The sequence below is a fragment of the Candoia aspera genome, chromosome 2 (assembly GCF_035149785.1).
Source record: "Candoia aspera isolate rCanAsp1 chromosome 2, rCanAsp1.hap2, whole genome shotgun sequence".
In the NCBI taxonomy this organism is placed as follows: Eukaryota; Metazoa; Chordata; class Lepidosauria; order Squamata; family Boidae; genus Candoia; species Candoia aspera.
In genome coordinates, this window is record NC_086154.1 from 46,236,968 (window position 1) to 46,263,420 (window position 26,453).

Here is a 26,453-nt window from a genome sequence, read left to right on the forward strand (position 1 = left end):
CCAACCCACTATGAAAAGGATAACACTGCCATACATCAGAAACATCTCAGAAACCACCAACAGACTGTTACAACCACATGGCATCACAGTAGCACATAAACCAACTAAAACTCTTCAAAACATATTAAGTTACCCAAAAGACCCAGTAGCCCAAGAAGAAAAAACAGGAGTCATCTACAACATACAGTGCAAGGACTGTAACAGCCACGATGTAGGACAGACAGGCAGAAGACTAGCAGAGCACATCCACGAACACCAACTGGCAGTCAGAAGACACAACGAGAACTCCTTCATCTCACAACACATGGACAGACTCAACCATAGTTTCAACTGGGAAACTGTGAGCATCCTAAACCAAGCCAAATCCAAAAATGCCAGAGAATTCCTGGAAGCCTGGCACTCAGACAAAGCAGCCATCAACAGACACATAGAGGTAAACAACATTTACACACCATTCAAAAGAGACAATAGAAAAGCCAAAAGACCAGTACACTCCCTTGCCAGCATTCAACACCCAGATATGCAAAAATCAACACTAGGATTAACACAAGATGAACCATCAAACAGCACAATACACCCTAATCAAAGAACTAGTAACTCAGGCAATCAACCAAGCAGCAAACTACAGCCCAATCAAAGAACTCCCAAGGAGAGAACAACACCCCCCCAATACAAGCAGGGCAAGCCACTGTATATAAACTGAGAGCAAGGCCCACTCCCTCTTCGCACTGAAGATGTTGCCTAGTCTGGCAATGAAACGTCTGCAAGAAAACAAGGCTCAGAGAGCGCCAAGGACTCCACAGTTCAACCCTGAGCTACAAATATTCGCTTCGATTGATTCGTATGTTTTTATTATTCTACAACTGAACTGCAGCCGTTTTTTGATGTCACTTATGGGCAATAATTCTCTTGGATTTGGCCCTGAATTTGGCCCTGAATTTTAGATGAACCTAGATCTAGAAACCTGTCTGCTGAGAAGCTGCAATTGATGGGAAAGAGTAGGAAGTAATTTGAAGTGGAGAAGTATCAAGTAAGAAGTATGATCAATTCTTCCTACAATCACTGATTCCTCTTGGAAATCATTCTGGGTCCCTACCTGTTTTTCTTCTGAAACAACAAAACATGCTTGAAATCTCTGGGAGAAAAAAAGTTTGCAGAAGAAAACAATGTCCATCTTCCACTTCTCCATTACAAACCATACTATCTCACCATCATTTGCAATTGTCCAATACAGCCCTTTATCCCAAAACAATAGCTTCAACCTTTAGTATAGCAAATTGAGACACAGTTCAACATGTTTTATTGTTTCTCTGACTTCTCCTCCAATTGCTTCCTCTTTGACTCACCAAATCACCTCTGAGCACTCAAAAAGAGAGATGGGAGGGGTAGAATTGCTCCCAGATAGACAATAATATTTGACTAATAACTCCAAACAGTCAGTCAACACTTCTATTCCCCAGAAATAGAAACTGTTGATTTATGTCTAGATTTTCCAGCATTATGAGTTATTAAGAAAACTCCCACACTCACATCTCTGCCAGATGGACCAGGACGGCCTGTGGGACCTTGTTCTCCCTAAAAGAAACAAAAAAATACCATAAACATGTAGTTTACATGAAATGTTCCTCATTTTATCATCTGAACAAACCTGTCATATAACTTAGGCCGAGAACCAAAGCTTTCTTAGTCCAAATCTTAATTTTTAGCCACTAGACCATGCTGGTTTTTCCAAAGAAGCCTGTCCAAATTACTAATTGGATTAAATTACTCCTTGGATATAATGCGATCAATTCAGAATGAATATATATACCTTCTCTCCTTCAGGGCCAGGCAATCCACGCTCTCCCTAGAAGAGTAAAAGTAAATTTTGAAAAAAGTACATTTCAGGCAAATTAAAGTGCCAAAGTGTTCAGCCAGTATCCATTTGAATTTCGGGGGAATGTCATTCCAGAGGGCAGGTGCTGCTACAGAGAAAGCATGCTTCTGGGGTCCAGACAGATGCATAGTTTAATTGATGGAACTTGGAGCATGCCAACCTTGTTCTCATATGGTCACCATAGGAACAGAGTAGCTATAGCACACTCACATGAGAACCCATATTAGAATCTGAGATCGCATAAGCTCTCATGAAATGGAAGAAATCTTGGAAGTTCCTGGGAGAGATCACCAAATCTTGCAAAATCTCATGTAAGATTACAGCTGTTATAAGAAAGAAGCTTAAAATATTGGGTACAGTATTGTCAACCAGTGTAGTTATTAGTAATGGCTGCAGTAGTCAAATAGTCCCAATCAGATTGTATTATCCCCCTCTTTGCAAGGGGAAGACCAAGATGGCCAGACAAATAGCAACTGCCAGAACTTGTTTTCCACATCCAACCAGAAAGAATATTTGATTCCAGCTGTCAGCTGTAGCTAGAACAAACGGAAACACCCTCTAGCCTCTGCTATCCTTCGAAGAAGAGCTGCTAAGATGTGTATGGGGCTGTACCAAAAATTGCCTTAGGAATCACTGTGTAGAAAAACGAAGTATAAATCCTGAAAATAAATAAACCAATATTCCTTTTATGAGAGGAAGGAACTGGGACCATGTCTCAGATGACTTCCAATGGTGAACCACCACAGTAGATTGGACTATTAATGCATGAATGTTTATCACTTGAAGACTGTAGCATCAAGAGAGCTAACACAAGGTAAAAGATATTCCAAATAACATAAGAAGGAATAGCTTTCCTATCATTCCATTTGAAAAAGGGCAGTTGATATAGTTGATGTGCTTACAGAAATGCTAAGACAGAATTGTTTGAGTAAGCCGTAGTGGCCCCTTCAGTAAGTCATTTTGATTGGACGAACATATCTCATTGAATCAAAAGCAAACCACATCACAACTTAGCATTTTGTGTAAACTACAGTAACCAGCCATCAATTGTTATATAAGAAGTTAAAGGTAAAGGTTTCCCTTGACATTAAGTCCAGTCGTGTCCGACTCTAGGGGGCGGTGCTCATCTCCGTTTCAAAGCTGAAGAGCCGGCGTTTGTCCGTAGACACTTCCGTGGTCATGTGGCCGGCATGACTAAACGGAACGCCGTTACCTGCCCGCCGAAGCGGTACCTATTAATCTACTCACATTTGCATGTTTTCGAACTGCTAGGTAGGCAGGAGCTAGGACTAGCAACGGGAGCTCACCCCGTCACGTGGATTCGAACCGCCGACCTTCCGATCGGCAAGCTCAGCAGCTCAGCGGTTTAACCCGCAGCGCCACCGCGTCCCTGATATATAAGAAGTTACAAGGAATCAAATTATGCAATTCACACGTATACAAGTTAGCCCTTGACTTGAAAACTTGATCCAAACCAGTTGCATACTATCTTCTATCACTGACAGGAACTTAGTTCAACAGCACTACTCCACCCAAATCCCACCTTCTCTCCTGGTGGTCCAAGTGCACCAGATTGCCCACGGTCTCCCTATTACAGGAGAAAACAAAAACAAAAAACAAGTATTAGAAGCATCAAAAGGTACAAATAATTCATGAACGGATAAAAACCGTAACTGTAAATTAAAGGTTTATTTTTTAAGGGCTCTCTAATCTTAGCCACAGGAGAATGGAACTGAATCAGAGTTTCCTATGTAGAAAAAAACAAGCAGATCTCCATATCAATGCATTAGCTAAGCCTTCTGCAGAAAATTTCCCCAGAAACAGGTAGCAGCAAAAGTAAAATGAAACAAAAATAGCTGCCCACTCCATACAGATAGATCTGTGTGGGCAGCACTTACAGGTAGTCATCGCTTAGCAACCACAATTGCAACTGGAATTTCAGTTGCTAAGTGAAGTGGTCATTAAGCAAATCCAACTTGATTTTATGACCTTTGGCAGTCATTACACGAATCAGTGCAGGTGTTAAGTGAATCAAGTGGTTGTTAAGCAAATAACATGGTTCCCCATTGATTTTGCTTGCCAGAAGCCAGACGGGAAGGTCGAAAATGGCAATCAGATGACCATAGGACAATGCGACAGTCATAAATGTGAACTGGTTGACAAGCACCTAAATCATGATCATGTGACTGTGGGGACACTGTGACAGTTGTAAGTGTGAGGACTGGTCATAAGTTGTTTTTTTCAGCACCACTGTAAGTCCGAACCATCACTACATGAATGGTTGTTAAGCGAGGACTGCCAGTATCTCATTCAGTATAGAAATTAGTGACATCAGCAGCTGTGGTCACCCTTCTTATTTAGAAGGGTGGTGTGGGCTCAGTCTTCCAAGTCTAAATGTAGCACTGGCACTTGAGCAACACCTACCTTGATCCCTTGTTCACCTGGAGGTCCTCTGGGGCCCTAAACACAATAGCAAGAACATTTTTTTTTATTTGCAGGGGTAGTGAGCAAAACATATTTCTCTCTTGGGAGCAATTTAGCCATTCCTTTTGAATTCAATAAAGAAATTGGGAAAATAATGGCCTGTAACTGGGAATCCTAGTGTTGGTTTATTGTCCATATTATTATTTAATTTATTTAACAAATTTATATAGCCACCAATCTACCAATGGAATTTTGCGCAGCAAACAAAAGATGAAACATAATACACAATCAATTAATATTTCTTAACGCATATAAGTGAAAGCAACATAAAAAAATGACTCAGTTCCTGTTATTAGCCACTATGTTACCAGGTATGGAAAAATACTGAAAAATTGAAGTGCATCTTTTATTGGATTAGTGGTATTTTAAAAGTTTACTCATTTAAGTTGAAGTTGAAATGATTTCCATTTGATAGCTCTTAAGAACATTAAGAGGGATTTTTTTTTCTCAAAACTCACCCGATCTCCAGGGTCTCCAGGACGTCCAGGAAGCCCAGGAAAACCTTCTTCTCCATCTCCCTTTAAGCATAAAGCAAACCCACAATAAACTTAAGGAAGTTTGCTGGTTAAAAGCAGGAAGTGAAACCTATAGAATCTCCAGCCCAAATTAATTTGTATCAGCATAACTCTGGACTCATGTTCTCAGATACAGAGCTTCTACTCAGACGCAGCAATATGGGAAGCTTCTATCTGGAATTTTGAATGGGAGCAAAAAAAAAAAAAAGAGTGCTCATTTTGTTCATGGAGGCTCCATTCATCCTTTCAGTCAGTGAACAGATCCTTGTCTTACCTTATCACCTTTTTGTCCTGGAGGCCCAAGGGCTCCTCTGGGCCCAGGATCTCCAGGCACACCCTGGGGAGGGGAGAACACAGGTAACACAAAAGGGCAAATTTTAGTTCTTTGCAGTTAAGCAGTCATTTACTGGTTTTGTTCATTTTTCTAGGAGATTCAGATGTCGTCTCTTATGGCAATACTTTTGTTTCAGATATATTACGTTTTCCCAGAGTTTAATTTTAAACTAAAATCCTTTTTTTTTTTGCAAGTTTTACAGGCATTATCTAGCAAGAACAAATACTTTCAGGTGTCATTCTTGTTCCTTCTGGATACATGTCATATACCCATCCAGTGTTTCTCAAGCATTACCGACATCTACATATATAAATCTCATCTTGGCCTACATATTCTAGCCTTTTCTGTGGTCCCAAAGTTAAAACATGGCAAAGAATGTACTCACTGGAGTACCCGGTTCTCCTCTGACCACACCTCCTTCACCTGATCCAGGAGGGCCCTAGAAAGACAGTCAAGGTGTGCTCTGGATTTCCGCAAATCCCTAATTTCATATCATTTCACATTTGGAAAATAACGTACATTTAAAAAGTACAGGAACATAAGGAACCAAGGAACCAAATCTTAAAGGACAGTTTCAGTAATAACAGTGGAGGCAGAAATTTGAGCTGCTGCAGCTAAAAGGACATCCTGTACCTGGACATGGTGATAGGACCGGTTATTTTTACTCCCTTTTCATATTACTGTCCGCAAATGTAATAGTTGCTATAAAAACAAAGCAGAGAGTTGTAAAGCAGAATTACCTTGTAACTGAATTACTGTTATGCAAGGCAATTTGAGGGTGTTTGTGTTCCCAAAGACCTGGCCCTTTGGGAATCATTAATCATCCAGACAGACAGCATTGGGCTCCCCAAAAGGCTTGACTTCTGGCTGAAGAGGCTAACGTCTCTCCCCATCAGCCCCAGCCCTTGCTAGAGAGCACAGGGGTTGGGCCAGGGAGAGGATGGAGAAAAAAGCAGCAAGAGAGAAAAATCTACCAGAGAGGGGAAAATTAGCCAGAGAGAGAACCACAGAGGACAGAAGAAGCAGACCAACAACAGAGTTGGGAGGATGGAGCAAAGAGAGAAAAGAAGAGTAGAGTAAAGCAACTAGAGGAGAAGGGAAAAGCAGACTTAAGCAAGGAAGACAGTGAACAGGACTGTTATATATTTTGTGTCTGGCCACGTCCCTCACAGCTGCTAATTTGGGAACTTTTTGCCACCCCAAATGTGCCCACAGACCCCCAAAGGCCAAAGTACTACAACTCTTTGTCCTTTTGTTGCTTTCCTGAAACACATTACAGTCTTCAAACTCATTCACAGCAGTGCTCCCCTGTCATGTAACTTTTCCTGCCTTTAGGGGAGCTTCCTCCAGGGAAGTCAGGATAGATAAATGAATCCTACATTCTGACTGAAAGACCTTCTTGGTCTACCATTTGGCTGTTTGGCAACTGAACCACTGACTGATTTCTCAGCAAAAGCAGAGCAGGCAGGGGAAAAAAAAGGATCACTTACTCTCTCCCCTCGGTCGCCCTTCTCACCCTGTAAGAAAAATTACCACGTATGTAAGCATATGCATTCAGCTCAGCATGGAACTTAATTGTGAGGAAGCCCAACTATTTGGTAAGAAGAAACAGTGACCAGTCTATATAGCGAGTATGTAATTATAGAGCTTATCTAAACACTGGAGCAGAGAGATATGGTCCAGAGATAGTCCAGAGCAAGTTGTTCTTGTTATGTTACAGAGTTAGGGTTCATTATCATTTTCTTAAGCTTCCAAAATTATTGCTATTTGGTTGTTCAACCCATCTTGCTCACCCTCCACATGGGACAATGGATATGGGTGTAATGAAAGGCAATATATGGGGTGGAGAGACATATGTAGCAGTTCCTAATTTACTGGAGATATCCTGACATAGCAGAAATGTTCCTGTTTCATAACACATCAGAACACATCCAGCTAGGTCAGAACTGCTGTTCCAAGAACAAAACACTATAAGTCTATGAATTCCATGTGGCTGATTCCAGAGAAAGTGTACCTTTGCAAGGAGAAGGAAGGTTAAAGATGAGTGATAATAGCTGCTACCTTGCCTGTTTGCTAAAAGGGCAATATTAATGGGCTTGAAGGCATGTATGCAAGGGATCTTTATGAGCACATAGATGGGGCTGGGTAGCTTGCCTTCATATTCAGCAACGGGCATGAATGGTTTCAACTGCTAAAGTACAACATCAGTGCAGGAAGAGGAACACATACCTTGATGGGAATGCCAGCAGGCCCTGCTGACCCACGAGGTCCCGCTGGCCCAGGATCCCCTAACGGACCCCGGGGGCCTGGAATTCCAGGAGTCCCAGGGCTTCCCTTGAGGCAGAAAGAAAGATATGCTTAGCAAGAATTGGGTTCCCATTTGCTACTCAGCCAAAGGTGCAGGTACCAAGCTAAGCCTGCAGTTCAATACACACTTCTATGGAAGTTAAAGATGCAGGAAACACAGGGGGATTTATGACCAAGTAAATATCCATAGGATTGCTGTGCATGTTTCAAAGTGAGCCCAGAAGTGGTGAAATATCCATAGGAATGCTGTAAAGGAATATTTCTACATGGCAAATGACACATACATGAGGACTTCATGTAGTGTAGGATATTCCCCCCATTTCCTTAGGAGTCCTGCCTCCAATCTCTTTTTCTTCCTTCTCCCTCCCATTTTTTTAGACTTTTTAAAATCCACCTTTATTATTTTTATAAATAACTCAAGGTGGGGAACATACCTAGTACTCCTTCCTCCTCCTATTTTCCTCAAAACAACTACCCAGGTGGTGGCTAGGCTGAGAGAAAGTGACTGGCCCAAAATTGCTCAGCCAGCTTTTATGCCCAAGGTGGGACTAGAACTCCTGGTCTCCTGGTTTCTAGCCTGGGGCCATAACCACTACACCAAATGGGCTCCCTGTAAGATGCCACCTACCGGGTTGCCAGGCTCTCCCTTTCGGCCAGGAAGGCCACCTCCTCCACTTACGGTTATTCCAGGATCCCCCTGACCAAGACAAAAGTTCAACGTTATTTTATCATGCTACATCTTAGGAATTAAGTAAGAACCTGTCCCAGTTCCTCTGGATGGAAGCATAGCCTGTTATTCCATAGTATATATTATATTCTACCAAATAAATAGGATGTCAAGAGGAGTATGGAAATATCTTTATAAGCATAAACTAAAGAAGTCACACAGTGTGAGTTGCATTTGAAGTTTACCAGAACTCTTCCTTATGGTAGGTAAAGGTAAAGGTTTCCCTTGACATTAAGTCCAGTTGTGTCCAACTCTAGGAGGCGGTGCTCATCTCCGTCTCAAAGCTGAAGAGCCGGCGTTTGTTCGTAGACACTTCCGTGGTCATGTGGCCGGCATGAGTAAACGGAACGCCGTTACCTGCCTGCCGAAGCAGTACCTATTAATCTACTCACATTTGCATGTTTTCGAACTGCTAGGTTGGCAGGAGGTGGGACTAGCAACGGAAGCTCACCCCGTCATGCGGATTCGAACCGCCGACCTTCCGATCGGCAAGCTCAGCAGCTCAGCGGTTTAACCCGCAGTGCCACCACGTCCCCTTAACGTGGTAAGTGTTAAGAATTGCATGAAAAAGAGAAATTAAGATGGGAGGTGCATGAACCCTAAGAGCCTGCCATTGTTAACTGCTTTACAATGAAGCTGAGATTTTTTTCTAACATAAGTGGGTTGGAGCTGGGATAGATAGCCTTAGTGCTCTCTGTGTTTTGGACAACTCCCAAATGAGGGATCACAGTCCCAATATTTTTTGAACACCACATCTTGTTTCAGTTGAATGTGATTATTTGTATGGAAACCAATGCACATAAAGTATCATCTTGTAAATAGAGATATGTTGATAAGAGCAAAGCTTTCTATCTGCATTATGATCATGCCATTCTGATAGCAGATTTTTAGTTGAGAGCATGAAATAAGTACTTTACAAATATTCTTGACTTTCTTTCTTCTGCTCACCAACCTCTATTCCCATTTTATTTTATTAATTATTTATATTTCAAATTTCATCACCATCTATCTCCCTCAAAAAATCATTTTGCTATGATTATAGCCAGGTGGTTATCTCTATTCTCATAATGCCAGAACAAATGTTACTTTCAGACATATAGGACAAGGATATTCCCCCCCTTTATCATTAGGATTCCCCATCAGCACCTCTGGTGTCGCAGTACTGCTTTGGAAGAGTGCCTGGAGAAGCTAGGGCAAGCTTAACATGGAAAGGTTATACATCCTACTACAGGAAAGTGCCACTATATGATCCTTTTCCTACTTAAACTCTCAACGATCCACTTACCTGCTCACCTTTCTCTCCTCTTGGCCCAACTGGGCCAACCAGTCCACGCTCCCCCTGCAATGCAAAAGATAAGGAGGAGTAAATGATTCTTAAGTTGGTAACGAGTTTAATGGCATATATTACCTTTACTTACTTGGATTCCTCTGAGACCAGGAAGGCCAGGGCTGCCCTATGAAGAGAAAGTGGGGGGGGGGGGGAGAGGAAAAAAAAAGTGAACAGGACTTGTTTTCCTACAGTGGGAATAAGAAAATAGAGGTGAGGAATAAGATGAAGCAATATATTTGAAAATAAATCCCAGAACTAAATAAACTAGGCTAGCATTAGCCATGGTTAGAATATGAACTTAATGCTGGATTACTTGAAGTATCTCAGATACAGACAAGAAACCAGATCTTCACTGTGGTCTCAGGGAATCACACACATGGAGGACTGATATACTAAGTTACCTGAAGTTGGGTTCATGCAGTCACAAAACCAAGGAATCCAGGGCCACTGTCATGAGTACTGATGGTGAGCAGGAAGGGGCCCCTATCCAGGGGGGGAAATGCATGCGTAGTACTGAGGAGTTAAGCAGCCATTCAAAGAGGCACAGATCAGACCCACCTTAACTTTCGGGGTTTATCTGTCTGGGTTTTTCCCACGCTTCTTCAGTTTGTTAGGATTTTATGTCTAATGTAGCAGTAATAAAACACTAGAGACCTACTCCTCGTCTCAGCGTGGTTCCTGGCTGTTAGGACAGCCACTCTACTGAAAACTGCAGGTCTCTGAGAATTAACATTGAGCCTGTAGTGCTTGATAAGCCCACAATGCAAATCTAGTCGATTCTTGGAGTAGATATTATTGCAGAGCAGCTACAAAGGATAGCCTCTGATACCACCTGGGCAGGGGATCTTGGTCGACTCATAATTCAGTTTGACCATCATACTATATACTTACAGAGCCTCTGAATCAATCTGCAATGTGTTCACTAATTAAAGACAGAAGCACCTGAGGTGGTAGTGATAGAGTGGGATAGGGAAAAGAAACACATGCCCCTCACTAGGTTCGAGAGGGAGAGCTCCATAAATGAGGTCAAGAATGGAACTGCCTCTAAGAACAAGCCTTCAGGGGATATATGTGAAGCTGGGCAATATGCATTAATGGCGTTGGTAGAAGTCACACCACCAAGATGGCAAAATATGAAGCAAACCAAAACTGTTTGATCTCTTGACTGTGTGAATCAATTGGGCAGAGGAATCAGTTGCTTGGGAGGAAGACAACCCTTCAAAACATGTCCACCAAGAGTCCAATGAGCTTGGGAGCCTGAGAATGGAGCAGATGAGATTTCTCATGTTGACCTAAAATCTCAAGCCAGAAAGTGCTGAGAGAGTAAAAGCAATGTCACAGACTTCAGCTATGATCTTGAGCAGGCAATTAGGAGCCAGTCAACTAAGTAAGGATAGACAAACTTTCCAAGGGGACAATTGCCATGATAAACTAAGTAAAACTGCAACATACTATAGCTAAGTCAAAAGGCAATATATAGAACTAGAAATCTTGCGAGGTGCTGAAGGGCTATAAAGATATGGAATGGAGTGTCCTTCAAATAAATGGATACTAACCAATGGATGCAAATACAGTAAGTTTAGGACAGACTGGGCAGTTGCATAGGTCCAGGAAAACCTACTCTGCAGATATGAGAATTTAATGCTAGAAAATAGGGTATATATCTAAAATCAAAGGATTTTAGTTGGACTCAGAGGATTCTGAGCTGGAAAGTCAGATGTACAGGGTCTGTTTTCACAAAAAGGCATTGAAATGAGAAGAATTCCTCCTGGCCAGTTTGGTAAAGGACTGGTAATGGGGAAAAGATTTCATCATGTGACTCTCCCCAAAGCAAATGAGTCACAAGGAGTGATAATTTGCTCCTTGTACCACCTTTCAAATAGTACAGAGTTGTAGTGGTGGAGAAGCCACAATACTGTGCTGTCAAACCCAAATCCATGTTTAACTATATAAAGCTTTCCACAAAAACCTTTCAGTTCTAGAAAGTTTGGTTTCTGCATAAGAACAGAACTGTATGTTTCACCATGACCATGATGAAAAAAATGTTAGGTAAAAAAGTATGTGTAATTCAAAGGTTCAAACTGATGGTGCAGACAGTGTCTCAATTACAGCAAAGCATTATAGGAAATGGGAATGTATTTGCATGCAATGATACATGGCAAAATGATAAACAGTTTAATTACTGCCTGACCAGGAGGACCTGCGCTGCCAGGACGGCCAGGATTCCCTGGTGCTCCATCTGCTCCTGGAAATCCCTGGAAGAAAAGAAAAACATTAAGGACGTTTCTTTGCAGAGATTATTTTTATTTAACAATCAAAATCACAGGCATAAAAAAAACCCCGCAATATATTTCAGTCTCCCCCACATTCCAAGTGTCTTCACCATGTGGTCTGGAGATAAGGGTCAAACAAATCCAGAAGGGACCAGATAGGAAAAGGTTGCACAGGTATCTAATGAAAGCCATGACGATGCCAAAATGTCACGTGCATCAAAAGTAAGTTAATCTAGGGCTGCAGCCAAAAATGCCACTCTTCACATAACAGAAGACCTGCTACTCACCAAGGTATCAGTGAGATCCAAACCACATGTTCCCAAGCAGTTGCAGATGAACAGCAAAGAGAGAGAGAATTGCAGAAGAAATAGTTCCAGATGACTTAAGCAAGAGAGCTAAACCACACGTTACAAAGGAAGGCAGAAAGCTTAAAAAATGGAGGTTCATTAGTAGAAGTATTATATAGCTTAAAAGATGCATGTACAAGAATTCACTAATGATGTAACATTCAATAAGTCTGATAGAGAAGAGGATTCCTCTTTTTAAAGAGGAATTCTGTAACATTTGGCACTTGGTTTTCTCTTTCATTCAGACTACATTAATGCTGCGAGAACTCACCCTCTCTCCCTTTTCACCCTGCCTCTCAATGGCACCACCTGAGGGACCCCGAGGTCCCACTGGACCTGGAGGACCTGGGATCCCATTGCGTCCCTAAGGGGAAAAAAGAATCATTTTATTATTAGGTACCCTCTGTTTTTTATAGCTGGTGTTCCTATACCTATTAAGTTCCCAGTATCCTTGATGGATATAACCTTTGGTAAAATGAAGGAATAGTAGTTAGCATTACTAGAAATCTCAAGGGGAGGAGGCAGGAAAAAGAAACATCTGCCAACATACAGTTCATTTTAAGGGGTAACATTTCAGTTTCCTTGTGACCAGGTGAGTAAGACGATATTGTTACAGCAAAAGCCCTCTTTTATACGCTCTGTAGCTTCTTGGCATCAAAATCGCTATCAGTTTTATATCTCATAGTTAATTATTGGCTGCCATATTAAATTGTCTTTCATATTTCTTATGATTTAGGAAGACTATCCTGTCTTTGGGGGTAGGGGTTATATACAGTACCAATGGATTTCCTTTGATTTTTTGATTGACACCAAGTATGGCTAATGTATGTACACATACTCTGATAAGGAATGAAATTACTTCATGACTGAAATTTCAGCCAATCTATTCTAAACAAAAGAGATTCCACTGAGTCTCATCCTCAGAACAACTAGACTGATTTCCTATGGAAGACGCTGCTGAAATTATGTCTGTCTTACTTTAATATCCATAGAGTTCAAAAGTTTGGAATCTTTGCTTCAAGACGGTTTCATTTTAGGTGATGCTAAACAATATTTTATCAGATTTATAAATTATATTTGTAGAAACAAGTGGATGAGGAAAAACATTTTTTCCTGTTTTGAAATGAAATGGTACAGTAGCGAGTATACCTCACTAATGCTATTCTGTTTTAACAGAAGGTAACAGAGACCCAGCCTAATGAATAGTTTTAAATTCCTCTTTGATGGTATGAAATGGAACTCAAAAAAAATCCTTCCTGGGATAACAATGAAGTCAACTAAAAAATCCTCCTTGAAAAATCATGCAATTTGGAAACACCTAAACTTGGAAGAAGACTGCTGCGGCCATTGGTATCTACACAGTTTGGTGAAAGACAAAGGAGTCTGAGGGAAATGGAGTAGGCCAGGAATCTCTAGAAAGCTAATTACTATTTGAAGAGGTCACTCCAATATTATCATCTGCAATGTTTTCGAGTCTTCAAATCTACTTTCTGTGATAAACTTTGAACCAGTGAGACTAAATAAATTATGAAATCACTGAGTTAATCTCAAACTTAGGAAAGTTTACATTATTTAAGGCTTCTGGTGAATTGAGTAGAGCAGAAATTCTCTGAAATTTTGAGAGAGGTTCTGCCAGTGGTTTTAAATATATGTTTGTCCAAACCAGGAGCAGTCCAGTCAAACTAACAGAGCTCAAGAAATAAGACCAAGCCTATTTCACATCACAGAATTTTTCCCAAGAAGGCCAGACATTACCGGATCTCCAGAAGGGCCAGGGAGTCCCATTTGTCCTTTCTGCCCCTGCAAAAATTAGAAATAAATGGTCAGTTCCCAAAGAATAACCCATATTTTCCCTTAAAAGAATCCCATATACCTCCTTCTACAATAAATCTCAGATACTCACAGGCTCACCTGGCTCACCCTTCTCACCCTGCAGGAAAAGAGACAATAGTAGGGTTGACTATATGATCTTCAGGAAGGTACGGATACCTCAAATATATTCATTTAATTGGCTTAAATTAGGAATGTGTAGGAAGTCTATCTTGCTGTCCCACAGTTACCAAAGAGAGTTTTGGGATCGCCCTACAGAATACGACCAACTCAGAACAGAAATCTTCCCACGAAAGTCTCCCGATGTTCTTCTCTTTCCCTCTTCTATCTAGATTGACCAGGCTAAGTATCACTGGCTGGCTACATATGTTTTCCTTTAGCTCTTTTTGAGTATCTCTTAGAGTTGGATTCCTCCAATTCTATGCTACACTATTTAATAGAAAAAGCAAATCTGAGTGACAGTGGTTGCAGACTGCTGTGCTGTTGCTTCTGCTTCTCTGGGGACTGCCTCAAGCCAGACATAAATATCTCACCCTCCCCTTCAGAGGCCTCTAGGGTTGGATGATGTCAGTGTCCAGGATGCAGGACTTTCCTACGGCAACAGAAGGACACCAAAAGGGGAGATGCAACAGAGGACTGCACTTTGGGGAAAACCACTATGGGTTTTAATGAAGACAAGGACCACTTTATTCTCTGCTTCCCTTTTAGTATATGTGCTTTGAATAATCTTCCAATAATACCATGGGGAGGAATTGTGAATAACTGTAAGAATTATTTGTCTCTTCAGGCATGTACAGTATCTATTCGACAACAAATCTTTAGTGCTTTTATTTGATATTGGGAATTTGAAACAGATTGGAGATTCTGCTGATGCTGTGGCCCTAAAGGCTAAGTGCTGGTATTAATTTCTAAAGCCCTTCATAGTTCAGGCTCACAATATCTGGTGGAATATTTTTTCCTGTTGCTCCTGCCCATAAACTGAGATCATCTTTGGAGGCCCTGTTCCAGGTGGCCTTATCATGTTGAGGTGTGGCAAATAGTGTGCGTCAATTTTAAATGAATATTCTGTTTAGAGAGCTTTACTGCCATTTTTATTGCTTTATAGTTTTAATGTCATATTTTAATTACTATGTTTCATATTTTAATGATTTAGAATTTTATTTGGTCATTTTAGTCTATTATAAGCTGCCCTGGAAAATCCTGGCAGTGTACCCATTTTTAAAAGCAGTAACTGTTCAATAAATACTCTTAACAATAGAATATTCTTAAAAAAAAAAAAAAAGGCCTAAAAGGTATCTCATAAACAAAACAAGATGGGGCAACCTTGCCATAACAGAGAAATTTCTCCCATTTTTACAAAAGGGAGGTTCCAATGACCCTGACTTTTTTCCCTTGTTTCTAATCTGTCTTTCCTTTGCTACCCGAGGGAACACATATTGTTTATGAGTAGAAGTCTTGTGCAGAGTAATTGTCAGCGACTTACCTGAGGGCACTGCACAGCACAGGGCTCTGGTCTAGGCTGAGAAAGAGAGAAAGAAACAAAGAAATAAAAAGCTGAGCATTGAGATAACTATAATGCTAACCTTTACACATTAGGGGCTAGGCTTTAGACTCAGGCCACGCGTTAAATAATAATGTATTCTGGAGTTCATAGAAATAAAGGGGAAGGTTTTCTGTTGGGTCACCACATAGGCTCTTGATGAGCCCATTCGAGGCTGCAACACAACACACAAGCACACGCTTGCCCACCTACCAAATCTATTTCCCTTCTCTCCCACATGGATCCTCAGGAGGACTAGAAAAAAATGAGGCTAAAACCTATATCTGCGCACAGTCCCTTTAACAAGGTTCCTGTTTCCTTAGGTGGCAAGAAAACTGTACCAAGGAGGGCTGAGGCTGAGGGGGAGGAGAAGAGGCTTTTCTCCTGTGAATGCTATTGAAAGGGAGACCAGTGCCTGCCAGTCAGAAGATGGCCGATCAGATGAGTGGGTTGGAGAGGTCAGCAAGCTACATGAAGGCCAGACTGGCCTTGATAAGCCACCTGTTTATTACAATTGTGAAGAGGTGAAGAGAAAGTTACTTCATCAGAAACCTCAGTGAAGAGGACAGTGGTAGAGTACTTTTTACACCTTGGTAGGATAGGACATGTACAGTAACAGGATCAGCAAGTGGTTATTGCACACAGCAGGAATTCCCACCTCTTGCAAATCTATCTGTTCTCAACCTGTAGAAGAAATCCTGGGCGTCCTGCAAATAACAGAAGCCACTGTGCTTCAACACGCCTTCTGTACACAAGGGCTACCTGAACGCCAGAGGCAAGTGCTCTGTCATATGTGTTCTTATTTACCTCCCACCACTGCTGGATCTATTCAAGTGCTCAGAGAACTGCAGGCAATCCCTGTCCTCGGCTGCATGAGCAGTGCCTTACCCTGTCTGTGATGGATGATCTGCAGAGGGCACTGGCAAGCCCCACTTCCATCTCTGGCAAATCGTTTGGATCTTGCACAAAGAAAACATTACGTGATTCTTCATTGGTCACCAGGCGACGCAGTTGGTCACGATCAGCCCCTTCCATCCCCACTGCTAGAACCTGGATTCCTGCAAGGTCCACAGAAGGGAACTCAATGGAGGCCCTACATGTAATAATTACTCACTGGAGATGGTGCAGTCCAGGTGAAGAGGCTGGGGATACAAGCAGCTCAGCTCATTTTTCCAAAGGCAAGTTTCAGCCAGGGCTGAAGTATCAAAGTTTCAAGCAACTTGGGGATACTTAGGGATAAGTAAAAAAAAAAAGTATTATCTTATTCCTTCAGCAAGGCCAAATGACAGACTGCTCATCTAGAAGTGTTTGGATCCACTGGTGCCATTAAGTACAGGGCCATATGGGAGTTTCCTTTAAAACCTCTCTCAAAATTTGGGAGCATTAATGAAAAATGAGAAGTCCTCCTCAAGGGTGATTATATACAGATTGATGAAATTTAAGTAAAAAAATATATATTGAGAAGAAACTAGCTCAGTCAGTTGTTGGAAACGTGTTCAAAAAGGAACACTGGTTCATATGATGTGGTTGTGTACTAAAGGTGCTCCCTTATGGCATGTAAGTTATTTCCCATTCTATTTTTCTTCTGGGAGATTCACTGATTTTATAGCTTCTCATTTGTGGTGTGTAAAATGTTTCAAATTTAGTATGTTTCAAGATTGAAATGCAACATCCTAAGAAAAGAAGCAGCTTTCCTGACCTCCGTGGAAGTGTTCTGACTATGCTGCAAGTGTTCTGAACAAAAAACAGCTGTTTATCTGCTTTGAATTCAGAACACTTCCAATACAATCAGAAGAGCAACAAAACACTTCCAGTACAGTAACACTGAACAATTTGTTTCAAGCCAAAAGCATTCTGGCGGGTTTGGGTAGGGACAGTGGTTCCATTCTGGCCCTCCCTGATCTCTCAGTGGCTTTCAGTGCCATCAATCTTGGTATCCTTCTGGCATGGCTGAGGGAGTTGGGAGTTGGGGAGACAGTCTTCAGTAATTCTCCTCCTTCCTCTGAGGCCAGTTACAGCCAGTGCTTGTTGGGGGGAGAGGTCTACCCCAGGCCCCTGATTTTTGGGGCCACACAGGGATCGACTCCCTGCTCCTATTTAATATCTACATGAAGCCGCTGGGTGAGATAATATGTCAACACATCATTAAATATCGTAAGTGCACTGATGATACTCAGGTATACATCTTTGCTCTGGGCTGCCGAAATGATGCCATCAAGGTACTTTCTCAGTGCCTGGAAGTTTTGTGGGTCTGGATGGGGAAGAACTGACTTCACCTCAACCCTGACAAGATTGAGTGGTTGTGGGTTTTAGGTCCCTGTATCTAGTGGTTCTCCATCATTAACTCTGGACAGGGTAACATTCCCCCAGCAGAATTGGTGAGCAATCTAGGGGTCCTCCTGGATTTGTGGCTCCTCTTTCAGGAGCAGGAGGTAGCAGTGGCTAGGAGAACCTTTGCACAATTACAACTTATGCACCAGTTGCATCCGTTCCTAGATTGGAAGCACTGCTTATGGTCACTCATGCCTTCATCACCTCCGCATTCGACTACTACAATGCACTCTACATGGGGCTGCTCTTGAAGAGCATCTGGAAGTCAGCTGCTCCAGAATACAGCAGCACATGCAATATTGGACACACCACAGTACGCCCACGTAATGTTGCTGCTATGTGAGTTGCACTGGCTCCCAGGGGGATTTGGATGCAATTCAAGGTTCTGGTTGTCACCTTTAAAACCCTACATGGCATGAAGCCAGGTTACTTGCAGGACCACTTCTCCCCAATGGTTTCTACCATCTCACCAGATTAGGAAGAGTGGGCATGCTCCATCTCTTAGTGGGTCCTAAGAAGCATGTCTTCTCTGTCATGGCACCTGCCTTGTGGAATAGTCTGCCCCCAAAACATGGACAACCTTGACATGGCTGGCCTTTCAAAGGCCATGAAGACCAGGCTCTTCCCCCAGGCACTGGGGTTGGGGTGTTAATGGAGCCCTAATGTGAGTGCAGATGTGCTTGTTACGCTGTTGCTGAGAATTTTTAGGGGCTTTGAATGGTTTTTCTTTAATGGATTGTAAATTTAGCTTTGTTTTAATCTCTATTGACCACCCAGACAGCCTTGGTAGATGGGTGGGCATATGAATATGGTTAATAAATATATAAGTAAATGCTGAATTTTAAATGTTTTGTGCACCCCAATGGTTACATTCTTCTGATTTACATATGCCAATTGTTTGGAACAGAAGAACTATGGAAATGGATACTGTGCATTTTTATGTTTAAACAAACAAAAAAACACTATATGAAAAAGTTGGAAGGTCACCTATTCTGTCAGTTTTACAATGTTCTGAAGAACGTTCTACATTTGAACAAGCATTTTATCACACAGAATTTTTCTTAATGTTAAATTAATTTAAATGTAAATAATTCAGTGTATAATATGACATGAACATACACATTAAGTTTAAAAATAAATGTACAGTATACAGTTAAGGTGCATCACAATGAAACTAAGCTACTGGTCACTGAAATGCCTTGGAAAACATTGCTGTCCAACCCAAACTGAAAGGAAAAAGCCAGTTAGGGTATGTTGACTGGGAATAAGTAGGCCAGTATTTTATCTCTTACTCTTAAAAAAAAAGATAAAGAGGTGTTTTGAAGAAAACTATTGCTTTAGGAAGATTCTTATCAGAGAGCAGCAGCAACAGCAAATGCTTCTCTCATGTTGGCTGCATTCCAGACTTGAAGGACTGGTGACTTACCAGCAGCTTTGATTTCCCTGGCAGGCCCAATGGCATCATCACTGGATGACCCATCTGCCAATATCACCAAGGTTCCTGGTACACTAGGTCTTCGCCCTGCAGTGGGGCTCAGCATGTAGGTCTTCACAAAATTAATGGCTGCTCCTTCATAGAAAAAGTAACAACAGATATGCACCCAGAGAAACACACATTTTAGTAAGAGCACTAGTGATGCATTGCTCATTTCAGGTATTCACTAGCAACCCCTGTGAACATTAATATCATGATCACAGGTAGAATTTCAAAGGAAATAAGATCGTTTCTTTCTCTTCCTGCTGAGTTCTTTGAGCAAAGAACTAGCAATTCCCTCCCCGTTCCTTGAATCAAAGGAATTGGTGACCCCTTACCAATGGCATTGCCACTAGGCTCCTCATAGCGCAGTGAGCGGATATGCTGCAGGACAGTTGCTAAATCATTGGAACGATTAAGCAGGAGTAAAGGGAGGCTTCGGTAGCTGTAAATTGCAATGCCCACCTGGAGCAGGCAGAAAAGAAAACAGAAAATAAATGTGATAAAAGCAGAATCTAAAGATGAAGTAGCTTGCAGCCAAGAACCCCATCTTCGGAGCAGAGACAAACCAGGAGTGATATACCTTTACTTCTCAGCCTTTTGAGGTAGGCAAGATCAGGAAACAGGAGTTGCCAGAAGCCTTGGAATGTACATTAATGCAGTTAGGGTACTGCAACAGAAACTTAAAAGCCCATCAAACCCCCACTCTACTTCACGTTATACCATCACAATCAAGGTGGAGTTGTTCTGAGTTTCCTTCTCATGCTTACTACTTTCCCAGAACTCAGGTATCTTTTCTGTAATGGCTCAGTATTCTTCTCTCCCTTCTTTCTGAATCCCAACATTTCATCACAAAACAGGGATCCCACCCCTGTCACATCCCTGCAGGGACAAAGTTTTGATTCACAGCTACTTGGATGGGCACAGAAAACACCACAACATGGAGGTTATAGAACATATCTTTACCAAATTCCATCCTTTATCACCTCACTGACATAAACTATAGATTGCACTGATATAATGAAAATCAACAGGACTGTAACTGGTACACTTCACCCAATAACTTCAAATGTCTTTGTGCATTCAGTATGTGTGAATCAAACAAGAATGAAGAACTGTAAAATCTTGATGTTGGTTACCCGGGTAGTTCCAGGGCCCAGACGACCCAGAGCGGATACAGTGTTGGAGAGGAAGTTTCGCATAGTCTCTGCACTGTAGGCGTTGTCTCGAGTTGTATGTACAAGAAAAATGACATCATGCTGGGCATCTGGACAGACTGAAGAGTGGAATGTTTCAGAATGAGCAAGAATGGCATCAAATGGATTGACATAAGCTAAAGGTCTATCTTCCCCCCATCCTAAAAGAAAACATGCAAATAAGAACTGAAGGGCTTTTACTTTCTATGTAACTGCTTCTAACTCTCCACTCAAATATTTTCAAATCAGAGTGCTTAATTATATTTTATTTTTAAATATTGTAGTATTTTAAAAACTTTTTTCCCAAATGGCTTGCCATGTGAATCTGAAAGATGTAGCTAAACCTACTCAAACAAAACTGAACCAAAGGAGTGTTATATAATCTCTCTGTAACAGGGCAAGGAATAAAAAAAAATCAGGAAATCTAAAGTATAAGGTCTAAAATAGGCTTATCATTGTTAAAACAAACACCCCAGGACTCCCTCTCAAAAATAGGACTTCATCCTTCTCTCCCACCAAATATTAAGTGCAGCCCCAGCTACCAGAAAGTTGACCACCATCTTACAAGTATGAGGCTCTAGAGACCCAGCAGTGTCCGTCGCAAACTACAGTGATGCCAGATGACAAGCCATGTTATTACTTACCTGTGGCTGAGCTTCTGACACAAGTATGTAACTTGTAGCACCTGGTTGATCACACACACTTTGTCATTTGCCCCCCTTGCATGGATACCCAGGTAAAGACATCCCCCCACAAAGCAAAACCTCACCTGTCTGCTCAGTAACAGAAACCTCAGCACCAGAGATGCTCCCAAACAGCGGGCGAAGAGTAAAGGTGTATCGCTCACCAAGATGCAACCCAAGTACTTGGTGGGATGTTTCTGATCCAGGCAATGTTCTTTGTGCCTCTCCTCCCTCTGAAACAAAGGAGGAACATGATGGAGGATTAACACAGGAGTAACAAACGAGGGTGGTGTGTTTCACAAAGAATCCAATCTAAGCCATCAGGGAGATCTGGAAGAAGTAACCAAAGGGTTATCATGTGAGATTCAAATGTTGCATCAACACTCAGCTCTTTTCAAAGGCCAGTCACTTTAACTGAGGAGAAAAGAATAATCTTGCCCTAACAGTCAGACCTTTTAGCTGAGCCATCCTGAGAAACAGTGTGCTATAGCAGCTAATAATGATAAACAATTAAAATGTTATTTAACAATCGTGTTTTATGAACAGGATAGGATATAGGTAGTTCATAAGAGATAAATCAATAACACTCCTCCTCTGTGCTTATTTACAGAATGATGGTTTATTTTATCACAAGGGCCACTAGCGTTTTTCTTTTCTTGACGCTGATTATTACGTCCTTTTCCTTCCCCACTTTTGACTTCTTCCACCTATCAGTGGCCTCTGAACCTCACTTTCTCTCCAAATTTTCTTAGCTTTTTGGCTCACCTTCCTTATAAGGAAATTAGAAGGTTAACCCTTTATTTGCCTTCTGTTAAAGCAACAATCTTCTATTCCTTTCACGGTGATAAGGAGAACAATGCCTCATGATCTCTTTGAAGGAAAGACAGAATATAAATGTAACAAATAAACAAATGACAGTTGTCTTTGGACCAGTCACTACTTTTCAGTCCAGCTAGGATGGCCTTTGCTCAGCGTTGGCCTTACCTGGAGCACATGCTTTTGTCATCTCTTGTTAGATTACTATATTTGGTCTCTGTGGAGCTTGCCTAGAACTTAAGGTGGTCCAGAATGCATTGGCTTGTATGCTCATTGATCAGTGACAATACTGCTGTATTACACTGTTGCTATGGGAGCTGCACTGGTGTATAAAGTTTCTGAGTGCAATTCAAGATGCTGGTCACTACCTTTAAAGTTCTATAAAGCTCAGAGTCTGGGTATTTAAGAGACCATTTCTCCCAGATACTGTAGATCCTGCCTGCCTGATCCAAATAGCCAGAGAACACTTGCTAAGGGTCCCTAACTACCTAGGGGTGTGGCAGGAGGGGGACAAATGGAGATATTCTTTGTGGGAACTCCTCTCCCATGCAATAGCTTGCCTCTGAAGCTAGGGCAGCCTCCATTCTCATGGCCTTCTGGAAACTGGTAAAAATCTGACTCTTTTAGACCTTTGGGGACTGACTGTAGAGTCATTGGCACCAGTACTAATGAGTTTATGGAATTTTTGTATTATTTATTATCACTGTTTTATTTTAATATTAATATTTGTAAACTACCTAGTGTCTGAATGGACTGAGGAAGTGGAAAAAGCGGTATAAATAAAGAAACCTGGTATTAGCATTTTAATTTGATATGTGGTTATATCTAAGCATTGTACAAGATCTTTTCCCCCATAACAATCCTTAAGAGTAGGCTGGGCTGAGAAAGAGTGACATGAGCAAAGTCACCTTGTGAGCTTCTATGACTCGGGTGGACTAGAACCTGGGTTTCCCCATTCCTAGCCCAATACCTTGATCACCACCCCAAAAAACATTGTTGTAAAGAAGAAACAGAACTCCTTGATGACTAAACTCCTTGAAGAAAAATGTGATATGATATAAATCTAATGGATACATTGAATACATGACCAACCTCTTGGAGATTTCCATCTAAGAAGATAGCCAGAAGCCCCAGGAACTGGAGTCCAGGTCAAAGTTACAGAATCCTTTTGAGTATCTGCCACCTGGAAACTGGCCACCTGGCCTGCAGCTGCTGGAGAAATAAAGGTAAATGTGGGAGAGTTAATTTGGTCCTTGATAACGAAGAGAAAATCTAGAGCAGCTCTTGGTAGGAACTCATATTTATGACCACAGAGAGTAGATATCACACTTGTGATCCATTGTAGCACTATGGTAGTTCCTATCATAGTCAGAACTGTTGTGTACAAATGAGAGACTATTTTCATCACAGGAAATATTTGTTAGGGCTATTCAAAATTTAATGAGATGATTTCATTTGAAAGTAATTGGTTCACATCACCTCTTCATAGCAGGTCCATGAAACAGCCTCGCACTTTTACCTACAGCTCTGCTTCAGCTGTTTCTTTGGCCCTTCAGAGGTTTTCTGGGCATGCACGCAGAAGCCACTTATTCTGAAGGAGACTGGCCTGTCTTGATGCTTGTGAGGCTGAGTGCATCCCTGCCAATGCTTTAAGAATCAGTGGAAGATCACATCATTTCTGATGCTGAAAGCAAAGTGCTGAGGCAGAGTGCATCAGCTTTATGCAGACCTGGTATCTATAGATCAAAGATGGGTAGGATAACAGTGCTATAAACAAAACTAATTTTATTGACTTGACATATTGGCTTGAATATTACACAGAGAAAAGCAGTACATAAATAAAGAAGTAATAATATACAGATACTGTTATAGGTGTGAAAACAATTTGTTTACAATTGTTCTTGAACTACCTTCTTATATGCATTACCACCAAGTGAACTAGAGTGTGGGAGAAATAGCCTAATAGCAACATTCTGGAGTAGCACTCTAATTTAGGAGTTCTCCCTCTAAAAAGGTCAGATTAAAGCTATTTACACTTTTATTTAGGTTTCATGTCAGTTTAAGGTGATATGTTTTGCTTTGTGTGATGTTTAAAGTTTTTTTTAGGGCAATTTAAGAACAGTTCTTTAAACATTGTTTTAAAGATTAAAGTTTTTTTTTTTAGTTTTAAGTTTAAAAATGGAACTGCAAGAGCCAGTGGAATTAAATATCAGGGAAGAAATGAGAGACCCAAGTATCCACTGATCTCTGGAAATGCTGTAGAATCATCTTACAATTTCATATCAGATAAAAATATAATTTCTGTAATCTGCATGTAAGAACAACAAAGCTCCAAAGTAGGGCTCTTAGCTGCAAGAAAATGCAACAATGATTTCACTGAAGAAGTGTCTCCTAGGGACCAACAGGGGCCATTGATGAAAATCAATGAACCAGATAGGACTGGCTTATCTCTATCTGGTTTCTAATTCTTCTTACATATGAAATTTACATTCCATATATTAATAGATGTTACTCTAGCAACTTCTGTGCCGTTGACTTCTATCTCTGGAGTGACAGGCCACCTTAGCAGAGGGTTGGGTTACCAGTGGTGGCGACAATGGCCACAGCTTCACTCTCCTGGCTGCCAGTCAGACTTGTGATGCGGATGTCGTAGCGCCCTCCTGGCTGCAGATCTTCAATGTCATAGGTGTTAATATGGGCTGGCAACAGCTGACTCCTCTCTGGCCCACCTGTCCCATGTAAGAGAGCTGGTTAATTTCTTGGATGATGGGTGGCAATGAAAGAGGAGGTAATACAGGAAGTGCTTATCACCTGCTGGGCGCCAGGTCAGCCGATAGCCTGTGCTCCCTGGTGCTGGACTCCATTCTAATCGGATACGGGTTTCTGAGGAGTCAGTCACACGCAGATTTCCAACAGGTTGAATTGGGACTGCCGCTAAAAGGAAAGGTGTGAGGATTAACAGAGGAAAAGAAGCCAGGTAGTCTGGTCATCAACAAAGAGATATCGATACTCTAGAAGGAACTTTTGCTTTTATGAAACATAGATATGAGATATAACCTTTGCTAAAGAGTTCAGTATGAGGTAAAAATAAACTTTTTTTTTCACTTTAAAAATTGCTATCTGTATCCTCCATGAATAACCACTGAAATGTTGCCTCCCTGAATAACACCCAACTTATGTGCTGACATCAGGTATGTTGGTCTATTGATCTGGTCCACAAGGAGGAATCTTTTTTGGAGGTGATGCTCCAATTATGGAATTTTATTATGAGAATAATATTTCAGACAATAACTTAAAGATGTTTGCAATCCTGAACATTGGCAAGTTAATGACTTGTCTAGGACCAAGCTCCTTTGAATTAATTGTCACCAGAGATAGACATATATACAGATATTTGTAATATAGCTTGATGCTATACTTTTATTGTTTTTGTTGACTATTCTGGTATCATGCATTCTTGTTCTGTGCACTGGAAGGAAGAACAGTATACTGATCATTAAAACATTCCAGAGGCAGAACCTCCTTTATTCATGGTTTGTGCACTCAGAGAATTTCTGTAAGTGTGACAGGAACAAGTACAGCAACAATACAATCCAGGGTGTCAAATACTATTAAAAGTGCCAGATGATTCCCCTCCAACTCTTTGCTAGGAAACTGAAGCGTAATATGGCCAAAATTCCCCTTGGAACTTCTTGAAAGCAGAATAATAAGAATCTGACACATAAATATGGGCAAACAAGTCTTACGTGTTGTGACAGTAATAGATACAGGGTTTCCTTCACGATTCCCAATCAGTGCTGTGACCTTTACAGTGTAGCTGACTCCTCCTTCCAGGTTTTCTAAGTCAAAGGAATTAACGTTTCCCAAGACCAGTTTGCTGCTTTCAGGTCCACCTTCAAAAGAAGAGAACATGACCTTCCTGGTGAAAAAAGATGACCAAAGCCATGCCAGGCTGTTGTAGCCCACACAAATAAGTATAAAGCTTGATCACAGCAACAGGCAGCCCTCTTCTCCCTAATTCTACATTCCTTTCAGCAAACAGTGAGGCAGCCTGAAAATCTCCAACATCAGCCTCAAAATCAGCTATGTTTTTGATTTATGCTTTGTTTTTCCACTCCTAGAATTAAGATGCACAAATTAAGACTGTAGTAGACATTCAGGATTGAAAACCTACTCTTCATATATATATTTTCATGTTGCTTGTAACATTCATAGGGATTCTTTTAAAAAAAATACTTTTATTTTCATTTGTGATGTCAAATTATCAGCTTTTCAAGTCCATGGCTTGTACTGTAATTTTTTCCCTCTAAAATCCTAAATCCAATAGCATCCATAATTGGTAATAATTAATTCATTTATATTTTAAAAAATGTGTTTGTAAGATTTTTTT

At 41.2% G+C, this 26,453-nt stretch overlaps 1 protein-coding gene and 1 long non-coding RNA gene across 2 annotated transcripts in view; both read right to left on the bottom strand.

The window, feature by feature from the left end:
• Window positions 1-1,809: 1,809 nt before the first annotated feature.
• Window positions 1,810-5,212, bottom strand: LOC134489193 (uncharacterized). Its single transcript, XR_010067083.1, has 5 exons — window positions 5,150-5,212; window positions 4,819-4,878; window positions 4,301-4,336; window positions 3,420-3,464; window positions 1,810-1,846 (listed from the first exon to the last, which is right to left on the bottom strand). It is a non-coding gene; the product is annotated as an uncharacterized LOC134489193 (long non-coding RNA).
• Window positions 5,213-5,590: 378 nt separating this feature from the next.
• The window catches only part of LOC134489971 (collagen alpha-1(VII) chain-like), a 50,827-nt gene continuing 29,964 nt past the window's right edge, over window positions 5,591-26,453 (bottom strand). Inside the window, exons 21-37 of the mRNA XM_063292848.1 lie at window positions 25,810-25,956; window positions 24,875-24,997; window positions 24,646-24,792; window positions 23,156-23,275; window positions 21,334-21,480; window positions 20,508-20,644; window positions 19,707-19,833; window positions 19,321-19,464; window positions 16,452-16,621; window positions 15,507-15,542; window positions 14,097-14,123; window positions 13,914-13,993; window positions 12,465-12,557; window positions 11,757-11,828; window positions 9,662-9,697; window positions 9,529-9,582; window positions 5,591-5,648 (exon numbers count right to left, since the gene is read on the bottom strand). Coding sequence (XP_063148918.1) covers window positions 5,591-5,648; window positions 9,529-9,582; window positions 9,662-9,697; window positions 11,757-11,828; window positions 12,465-12,557; window positions 13,914-13,993; window positions 14,097-14,123; window positions 15,507-15,542; window positions 16,452-16,621; window positions 19,321-19,464; window positions 19,707-19,833; window positions 20,508-20,644; window positions 21,334-21,480; window positions 23,156-23,275; window positions 24,646-24,792; window positions 24,875-24,997; window positions 25,810-25,956 — 1,718 coding nt within the window. The remainder of the gene's footprint in view (window positions 5,649-9,528; window positions 9,583-9,661; window positions 9,698-11,756; window positions 11,829-12,464; window positions 12,558-13,913; window positions 13,994-14,096; window positions 14,124-15,506; window positions 15,543-16,451; window positions 16,622-19,320; window positions 19,465-19,706; window positions 19,834-20,507; window positions 20,645-21,333; window positions 21,481-23,155; window positions 23,276-24,645; window positions 24,793-24,874; window positions 24,998-25,809; window positions 25,957-26,453) is intronic.